The sequence below is a fragment of the Carlito syrichta genome, unplaced genomic scaffold (assembly GCF_000164805.1).
Source record: "Carlito syrichta isolate Samal-C Ts95f unplaced genomic scaffold, Tarsius_syrichta-2.0.1 Scaffold270828, whole genome shotgun sequence".
Classification (NCBI taxonomy): domain Eukaryota; kingdom Metazoa; phylum Chordata; class Mammalia; order Primates; family Tarsiidae; genus Carlito; species Carlito syrichta.
The window spans coordinates 19,234-28,489 of NW_007214924.1; the positions used below are offsets into that span (position 1 = coordinate 19,234).

At 51.4% G+C, this 9,256-nt stretch overlaps 1 protein-coding gene and 1 pseudogene across 1 annotated transcript in view; one reads left to right on the forward strand and one right to left on the reverse strand.

Moving 5' to 3' along the window:
- The window catches only part of DRC3 (dynein regulatory complex subunit 3), a 38,739-nt gene that overhangs the window by 16,543 nt on the left and 12,940 nt on the right, over positions 1-9,256 (reverse strand). The window contains exons 6-9 of the mRNA XM_008052273.2: positions 4,717-4,867; positions 3,539-3,654; positions 2,865-2,977; positions 936-1,110 (exon numbers count right to left, since the gene is read on the reverse strand). Of these exons, the coding sequence (XP_008050464.1) occupies positions 936-1,110; positions 2,865-2,977; positions 3,539-3,654; positions 4,717-4,867 (555 nt within the window). The remainder of the gene's footprint in view (positions 1-935; positions 1,111-2,864; positions 2,978-3,538; positions 3,655-4,716; positions 4,868-9,256) is intronic.
- LOC110595115 lies at positions 139-826 on the forward strand (annotated as a pseudogene).

Here is a 9,256-nt window from a genome sequence, read left to right on the forward strand (position 1 = left end):
CAGGGCCCTGAGCTCACAAGGGCAAGAACCACATCCAGCATGGCTCCAGCCCCCTAGGGCCAGGTACAGAGTGGGGCTCAGATGTCTAGTAAATGAATGAATGAACGGCTCTTTTTGCCATCTTTCCATGCTGCCATTATGGAGCATGTGAGTCTACTGACTGACGCTCTCAAGAGCATCAGTAATGCCAAAAAGAGAGGTAAATGCCAGGTTCTTATCGGGCTGTGCTCCAAAGTCATTGTCTGATTTCTAACTGTGATGATGAAGCATGGTTACATTGGTGAATTTGAGATCATTGATGATCACAGAGCTGGTAAAATTGTGGTGAACCTCACAGGCAGGTTAAACAAATGTGGCATAATGAGCCCCAGATTTCATGTGCAACTCAAAGATCTAGAAAAGTGGCAGAATCTGCTTCCATCTCACCAGTTTGGTTTCATTGTACTGACAACCTCAGCTGGCATCATGGACCACGAAGAAATAAGATGGAAACACACAGGAAGGAAAATCCTGGGATTCTTTTTCCAGGGATGTAATACATATGTACAAATAAAATGTCTCAGTGGACAAAAATAAATAAATAAAAGTAGTAGTCATTGTGATTGTCATGACATTGGTAATCTTAATACCATTATTCATAGAAATAAGGGTAAGGTGGTGGGAGTCTTGATAACCTTGAACCCCAGGGATGTTTTATATGAGAAGACCCACAGGCTCCACACTTGGCTTGGCCCATCGTCCCGCAGTGGGAGCTGTGGTTAGTGGTTCTGGGATAAGGTGGACCTTGGCCCTGCCACTTATTAGCTATTTGATCCCTGGCAAATGAGGTCAGTGACTGTGGGGCTCTGAGGTCATCAAAGGGTACAGGAGTTGCAGCCCCTCCACAGAGGGGGTTGCACGCTGGAGCAGGAGGGCCTCAGGAGGCTTGGGCCTACCAGCAAGTACTTCTCCTCGAATTTGGCAATCTTGCGCCTGCCCTCCTGCTGGTTTTCCTGGATGGCCTCATGGACACATTCATTGAAGGTGTCAAGCTCTGTTTTCCGCTTCTCCTGCTGTTTCATGCCGTACTCAAAAACGTTCAGGCAGATGATGACAAATTTGTCCTTGTAGGTGAGTGGCTGTTAAGGAAGCTCATGGCTGTCTTGGGAGCAGGCCACCAGGGGGTATGGCAAAGGTGTTAGTAACCCCCAGCACAGAGTGCTGACTGCATACTCAACAGTGCATGGGACTTGAACCTATGGTCTCACTTGGTCCATCTTATGGATGAAGAAACTGAGGGCTCAGAGAGCCAGGATTAGAGGTTTGGAGTATAATGTGGTGGTTGGAGCACCTCCACCCTCAGCCTGAGGGATTCAGGAATGGGGCGTGCAGGAAAGAAGATGGCAGGGGCCACAGGGGAGTCTACAGAGTAGAGGAGAAACATGCTAAGAAAGGTCCCAGCAGAGACTCCTGGGGGGCTTGGAGGGGCCGCGAGGATGTGCTTTGAGCCTGGGGAGCCAGTCCCCACTGGGGAAATGGCAGTGTTGCCTTTTTGTCTCTGGCGTGTTATCTGGAAGGACTCCTTTATTGAGGGGCTGTCTTGGTGCTCAGCTCCTGCAGCTGTACTGAGGGAGGACCATGGGGTTGAAGCAGACAGATCCAGGCTCAAGTTCTGGCTCTGCCCCTGCGTCTGGGACCCACCCTGGCAAGTCCCTCCACCTCTCTGGGCTTCAGTTTCCTCATCTGCAGCTGAAGGTACAACAGAACCTGTGACATGGAGTCCTTAGGAGGAGTCACCTGCCTTGGAGTCAGGCAGGTGAAGCCCACAGGGCCTTAAGTGATTCTGTGCAGATGGAAACTGATGCTCAGAAGAAGAAATGACTTGCCCAAAGTCACAGGGCCACACGGTGTTAGAGCTGAGAGGAAACCCCAGTCAACATGCTGGCAGTGTCAGGGCTGGCCAGAACCCTGGTCCTTACTCTTCCTCACTGGCCTTCCTTCATTCTTTCTAGAGTGTCAGGTTTTTGAATGAATTTCTCTTTCAGTGAGGGTGGCCCCACAGACTCATCTGTGACTGGTTGCCTCATCTCAGAGTGCTCAGATTCAGGAATTCCTCGAGTGTGTCCTGAGTCCCTCAGCTCACAATTTAAGGTCACTGATCTGTCGTCATGGCAACAGCCCTGATGACAAGAGAGGACCACATCCTCTGGGCTCCAGGCGACTGGAGGAAAGAATGCAGACTTTCAGTCCCCACAGATGGTGTGATCTCAGACAGTACTACATTTCTCCAAACTTAGCTTCCTCAACTATAAAATGGCATCTCATGGGGTGGTTGAGAAAATTATATAGTATGCAAATACACATCAAGATCAAGTGAGTGTGGCTGATGAGGGTCATTGCCACAGGCGCACATTTTTTTTTTTCTGACTACAAGCATGCACCACCACACCTGGATAATTTTTTTGTAGAGATGAGGTCTCACTATGTTGCCTAGGCTGTTCTTGAGCTCCTGGGCTCAAGTAATCCTTCTGCCTTGGCCTCCCAAAGTGCTGGGATTACAGGCACGAGCCACCACTCTAGGCCACAGATGCACATTTCAATCAATCTCTCTACTTCTGAAAACCTGGCTTGCAGAGTATGGCTGACCTGCGCTATGCTGACCAGAAACTCAATATGTTCCCAAAATCTAGACAATATTTTCCCCACGAAGCTCAGCTGATCTGGCTGTGAATACACTGTTCTGTAGTGGAGACTTTACCTCCCCGGGTCTTCCAAGGGAGATGGGAAAACTGAGGCCTAGAGCAGAAGGGGACTTGCCCAAGGCAGGCTGGTGGCACAGGGACCAGGCTCTCTCAGAGGCAGCAGCCATAAACTCGGAAGGATATGCCTCGAGGAGCTCGCCGACGCTGGGCAGGTAGGATAGCTTGTTGCCCTCCACATCCTCCGCGTACATGCTGTCAAACAGGAAGGAGCCGTTCAGGAGCTCCACAAATGCATCCTGCGGGTAGAAACACAGCCGGGCATGGCGACTCCAAGCAGGGTGCCTGGTTCATCTCACAGGCTTCTGTGAGGGCACTTAGGGTGGGTGCCCTAACCTGGGCACTGGGGCCAGTGAAGGCTTTGTGGAGGAGAGGGCTGCCCTTGGGCTCCAGCCCCTGAGAAAAATAGGTCAGTGGGAAGGTGTAGACAGGGGCTGGAGTGGTGGAGAGAGGCTAGCAGTCCCCGTCACCGACTCAAGGCCATCTGAGCTGAGGGACCTGAGCTGTTCCTGGTGCCGTGAGAACTGCCTGAGGGTCTCAAGAAAAGGAGCTGCTCTGACAGTCTGTCTTCAGCACATTCTCTTCAACAGCTGGAGGCAGGAATGCCAGTGAGGAGCCAGAAACTGGGCTGAGATGGAGCCAGCCCTGGGGGCAGGTCATGGGGCCCAGAGAGGTGGGAGCAGGCATCAGGGCCTAGGGAAGGAGCCTGGGGATCCTTGTGGACCGCTGTTTATCTTGACCAGTGCCCTCTCGTGGGCATCTCTGAGCCAGGCTGTAGGCGCAGGGCTGCCCGGGTGCACCTTGTGCTTCTCCAGCTCCTCGCGCTGGGCCTTCTCATCCTCCAGGCGGGCCTGCTGCAGATTCTCCCGGTGCTTTAGCTCGTCGATGCTGTACTGGTGCTTGGTCTCTGCCAGCTCTTTCTGACCAGGGAATGGAAAGCAGTGTCATTCCCAGAGGAAGTTTGATTCCTCCCAGCCACACTGCCTCTGCCATTCTCTGGCCTCTTGTTTGTGGGCTCAGGTGGCTGTGAGGTCTTTCTTGAAGGCTGTGAAGTCCTATGGAGCAGACTGGCTCAGCTCCTTGTAAGCCTTTCCAGGTTTTCTGAGTGTAAGAGAATTTAGGGAAAGAGCAAAAGGAGAATTTAGGGAAGGCCGCGTGGCGGGCTGAGACTCCCAGGACGACTCTGCGGCAGGAGCCACAGTGATGGAGCGCCCCCTCACACCAGATGGTGTCCTCCACAGAGGACCTGCCTGCTCACTCCTGACAGCCCTCGAGGCAGGCCTCTGGCCCTCTTAGGGAAGGATGATGGGAGTGGTAAAGTGAGCCACCCAAGGCCACAGGGCTGGGTCACGAGACTCTGGCCCTTGGCTCCATGCCCTGCCTCCTCCTGCACTCTCCACTCCTCTGGCTCGTGCCCTGCACTTGGCCAGGGATGCTGGAGCCCCCAGAATTCAGTCCTCACCCGCTTCTTGGCTCACTCTGAGCACCCTAGGCTATCTCACCTGTGCCTATGGCTTCAAGTACCGCCAATTGGCGATCCCTAGACGACACAGGCCTCTATCAGCAGCCCTGACCCTGCCTCTGAGAATCAACCCTGAGCTTCTGATGGCCTGGTTCCCCTCTGGAGCTCAGCTGTTCATATTGCTCCTGGGGTCACACAGACGAGGTGAATCTTGGCTTGGCCACAATCTGGTGATCCCGGCTAACTGCTCATCCTCCTGTAGCCTCCTCAGCTTCTTCATCTGGAAAACCAGTTGGAGCAGGATGACCGTGAGGTGGCTCTGAGACTGCGTAAGAAGGGGCCTGGCCCCAGGAGCATGCACACAACAGCACCTGAGAGAGGTAGGTAGAGGGACTCAGGAAGCGGACCTGCCCTCTCAGTCCTCGATGTGGTTTAGGGAAGCTACCTCAGTGCCCCTTTCTGGTGAAACCTGGTGAAGCCTCTGTCTCACAGGATGAGAGACTGAGAAGGAGACACTTGCCACGTGGTCATCGATGCGCTGGAAGTCCAGGTACACGAGGTCAGGAAGGTAGGCACAGATGAACATCCTGTAATCCTCTGCCTCGGAGATAGGGTTCCCTGAGAGGCTGAGCGTCCTCAGGCACTTGAACCGCCGCAGGTAGATGATCTAGGGAGAAGAGGGGAGAAGAGACCTGTTTTCTTGACAGCTGCAGAGTGGCCTCCCTCCTCAGACCTCTTTCAGAGTTTGTAGCCTGGCTGTAGCATCATCAGAGCTGGGTGGGGTGACAGGAGAGGAGGGAGTGGGGTTCCAGGCTGGGCAGCAGTACTGTGACCCGCCAGGCATGCACTTTCCAAAGAATCAGCAGACCAGGGTTCAGGACCTTGCTGTGGGATCTTGGACAAGTTACTTAACATCTGTGAGCCTCAATTTCCTCATCTGTAAAATGGGTATACGTATTATAGGTATTGCAAAGGCCAATGAAATTGCTTTGAAAAGTATTTTGAAGAGTCCCTGACACCCACTCAAAAATGGCAGTGCCAGTAGTTATTAGTGGTCACTCAGCATAGGCATGACTTTTTTTTTTTTTTTAGAAAGCAGGATTTGTTGAGAGGACAGAAAAACTCCCACAGTGGGAGGGGACCCAAAGGGGTTGCCCAGACATAACTTTTTAGATTGTAAAGACCCATGAAAGGTCCAAGTACCTTCAATTAAGTGGAACGTTGGATTCCCTGGATAACAGCTAGTGGAACATTCCAGTAACTGCTGCTTATTCTTCCTATACTCTATTTTTAGCAAAACAGGGAAATGTCAACCAGACAGCTAATACTTCATTGGGCAGAATCTCCTGCATACCTAGAACAGTGTACTTTGCAAAAGATAGAAAAGAAACCTAGCATGCTTTCTGTCATGTATTTGCTCATGTTTACCAAATGTTATTAGTCACACAACAGGCCTCAGGCACATGCTAGGCCTTAGAGATATAGAGGGAAACAAGCCCCATGTGGTCCCTGCCCTTATAGCAAGAGCTTATATTTTGGGGGTGGGAGAAAATGTTTTTAAAAATAAATAAAATGAGCCGGGCTCGGTGGCTCAGCCTTTAATCCCGTGCCTTTGGGAGGCTGAGGTGAGTGGATTGCCTGAGCCCGCGGGTTCGTGACCCACCTGGGCAACTTGGAGAGACCTCATCTCCACAATAAATCAAAAAAAATAAGCCGGGCGTGGTAGCACGCGCCTGTAGTTCCAGCTACTTTGAAGGCTGAGGCGGAAGGATCACCGGAGCCCAGCAGGTCGAGGCTGCAGTGGCCAGGAGCGGCCACTGCACTCCAGTCTGGGCGACAGAGTGAGACTCCAACTCAAAATAAATAAATAAATAAATAAATAAATATAATCAGCCGGGCTCGGTGGCTTAGCCTGTAATCCTGTGCCTTTGGGAGGCTGAGGTGAGTAGATTGCCTGAGCCCACGGGTTCGAGACCCGCCTGGGCAGCGAGACCTCATCTCTACAATAAATCAAAAAATCAGCCAGACGTGGTAGCGCATGCCTGTAATTCTGGCTACGCGGAAGGCTGAGGAGGAAGGATCGCCAGAGCCCAGCAGGTCGAGGCTGCGGTGGCCGGGAGCGGCCACTGCACTCCAGTCTGGGTGACAGAGTGAGACTCCAACTCAGGAAAAATAAATAAGTAAATAAATAAATAAATAAAATTATTCTGGTTTTGGGTAAGTGCTTAAGAAACATACAGATGGCACCATGAGAGAAAATAATAGAAAGGCCTTTTCAATTAGGGGACTCAGAGGTCTTGCTAGGGAGGTGACATTTAATGGGAGATCTGAAGGAGCCAGCAATGGAAGAGTAAAGAGGAGCACACTTCTGGGAGTCAAGACGGTACAGGCAAAGGCTCTGACGTAGCAAAGAACTTGCCATACACCAGGCATTGAGCATAAGCCAAGATGGCTGTAGCATGGTGGGGAAGGGGCTGGGGAAGGAATTGAGATGGACTGGAGACAAGGCCAGGGGCTGGCTCATGGTTTGTGACCCAAGCACGCTGCAGTCAAGAGTATGAATTTTGGGTTGGGTTCGGTGACTCAGCTTGTAATCCCAGCACTTTGGGAGGCCAAGGAGAGTGGATTGCCTGAGCTTGCGGGTTTGAGACCAGCTCGGGCAACTTGGCAAGACCTTGTCTCTACAATAAAATCAAAGCTTAACCGGGTGTGGTAGTGTACATCTGTAGTTCCGGCTAATCGGAAGGCTGAGGCAAAAGGATCACTGGAGCCCAGCAAGTCTACGCTGGGATGGCTGTGAGCGTGCGTGCGACTGGGCTCCAGCCTGGGCGAAGGAGTAGACTCCAATTTAAAAAAAAGTATGAATTTTGTATGCTGGGCGCAGTGGCTCACGCCTATAATCCCAGCACTTTGGAAGGCTGATGTGAGAGGATTGCCTGAGCCCACGGGTTCAAGACCAGCCTGGGCCACTTGGCGAGACTTCATCTGTACAATAAATCAGAAAATTAGCTGGGCATGGTGGTGTGTGTCTGTAGTTCCAGCTACTGGAAGGCTGAGGCGGAAGGATCACCTGACCCCAGCAGGTCAAGGTTGTGGTGGTTGTGAGCATGCCACTGCACTCCAGCCTGGGTGACAGAGTGAGACTCCAACTCAAAAAAAGAGTTTGAATTTTGTTCTAAGGACAATGGAGTCATTGGAATTTTAAGTGTGTGTGAGGGTAAGGGGGAGCAGGATCTGATTTAATTTCAAGAGATCTAATGAGATTCCATTTTTCATCTTTTAGATTGGAAAAAAGAGAAACGTTTGATAACAAAGTGTGTTGTAGAAGACGAGAGGGAACAGGCTGCCTCATCATGGCTGGTGGGTTTGTAAATAGTTGTACTTCAACTTGGCAAGATCCATCAGCATTAAAAATGCACATGCCCTTTGACCTAGCAATTCCCCTCTGGGAGTTTGTCTTACAGATGGCTTGCTCAGGTGCAAAGTAACCCCTGTGCCAGGAGATCCACTGCAGCCTGTGTGTAATGGCGCCAGGTTGGGAAACAACCTGGACATCCCCCTGCAGGGAGCTAGAAAACATACATCATGCTGTGTCTGAGTGATGGAATGAGCCAGCAGGGAGAGGGACTGATGACTCAGGGGAAAGGGGACACACACCAAAGGCAGGCGCTTGGAGGTAGCTGGACAGGTGTGACAGTTACGCACAACATTTAAGCATGAGGCTCTGGGAAAGACACATGTGACTTAGAAGCAGCAGGGCCTTTGGAAGGGGAAGCAGGGAGGAGGCAAGGAGGGAGAGAGGCTCTCCCTGTGAGCCCTGGGTTCTGCTTAAACGTCTGTTTTTAATGCAATAAGCAGAAATAAGAATAAGCCTAATAAATAAATAAATGACAAGAAAGTAATTAATGTCAGATAAACAGTACAGATAAGGACTCAAAGAAAAGATGCCCAGGGTTAGGAGCTGCTACCTGAGAAGTCAGGACTCTCCAGGTCGAGCTACCAAGAGGGCTGATGCCTGACTAGGTGAAGAGGATCCAGGGCTCTCAGAATCTCTGGGATGCGGCCAGGCCTTGGGACCATCTGGTGAACAGCTGGCCCAGATGCCTCAGCATTCCCTGGCAGCTTTCTCCCCATGGGTCTTCCATCCTCTTTCTCACTGAGAACTGACTTTACCAGCTTCCCCCATATTCATGGTGGGACACCTGACACTTGGCAGCCCACTAGGAAAGGGTGAGGGGCAGGATGGGAGAAAACCCAAGACCAAGGAGGGAGTGGGGCATCCATGCAGGGCCTGGGGACGTCTACCTCCACATCCTCCACACCCTCTCATGCCCAGGCCTAGGTCTTCTGAGGGACAGGGCCTCAGCGTCATTCTAGTCTTCAGATGTCTGCAGGAAAACAAGTCAGAAGTGTTTCATTCACGTGTTGACCCTAGGGCACAGAATCTACTGAGGCAGGCACATCTGCCAAATGCTCAGAAAGATCTTTAAGGAGCAAGTCTGGGGCTGTTTGGAGTTAACCCTGAATCTAAAAATTCTTGAATAACTGTCACTTTCTGTGTACTTACTACATGTTAGGCCCTGTACTAGGCATGCAATGCTCTCTAATTGTTTCAATCTTCACAGCAACCCTGTGGAGTAGAAACTACTATTATTCTCATTTTACAGATGGGCAAACTGGTACCCAGAACTCAAATTCACTGGCCCAAAGTCAGGCAACGGGTAGGTGGCAGCGTTGAGATGTGAACACAGGCTGACTAAATCTCAGTTCTTGACGCGGTTGCCTGTGCCCTCCACGCCTCCCTCAGACATCCTGTTGGCCAGCATTTGGTTTCCTTGCCCCTTCAGGGTGGAGGGCAGGCTGAACAAGCAGGTCTTGAGCCCTGAAAAGGGTGTTGGTGGGTTTAGATTCTCCTTATCTGGTGTGTGAGGCAAACTTCTGAGACCACACCAACTCCGAGGAATGGTCCTGCTGGGCAGACTTAAAATACACGGGTCAGCCGGGCTCGGTGGCTCAGCTTGTAATCCCGCGTCTTTGGGAGGCTGAGGTGAGTGGA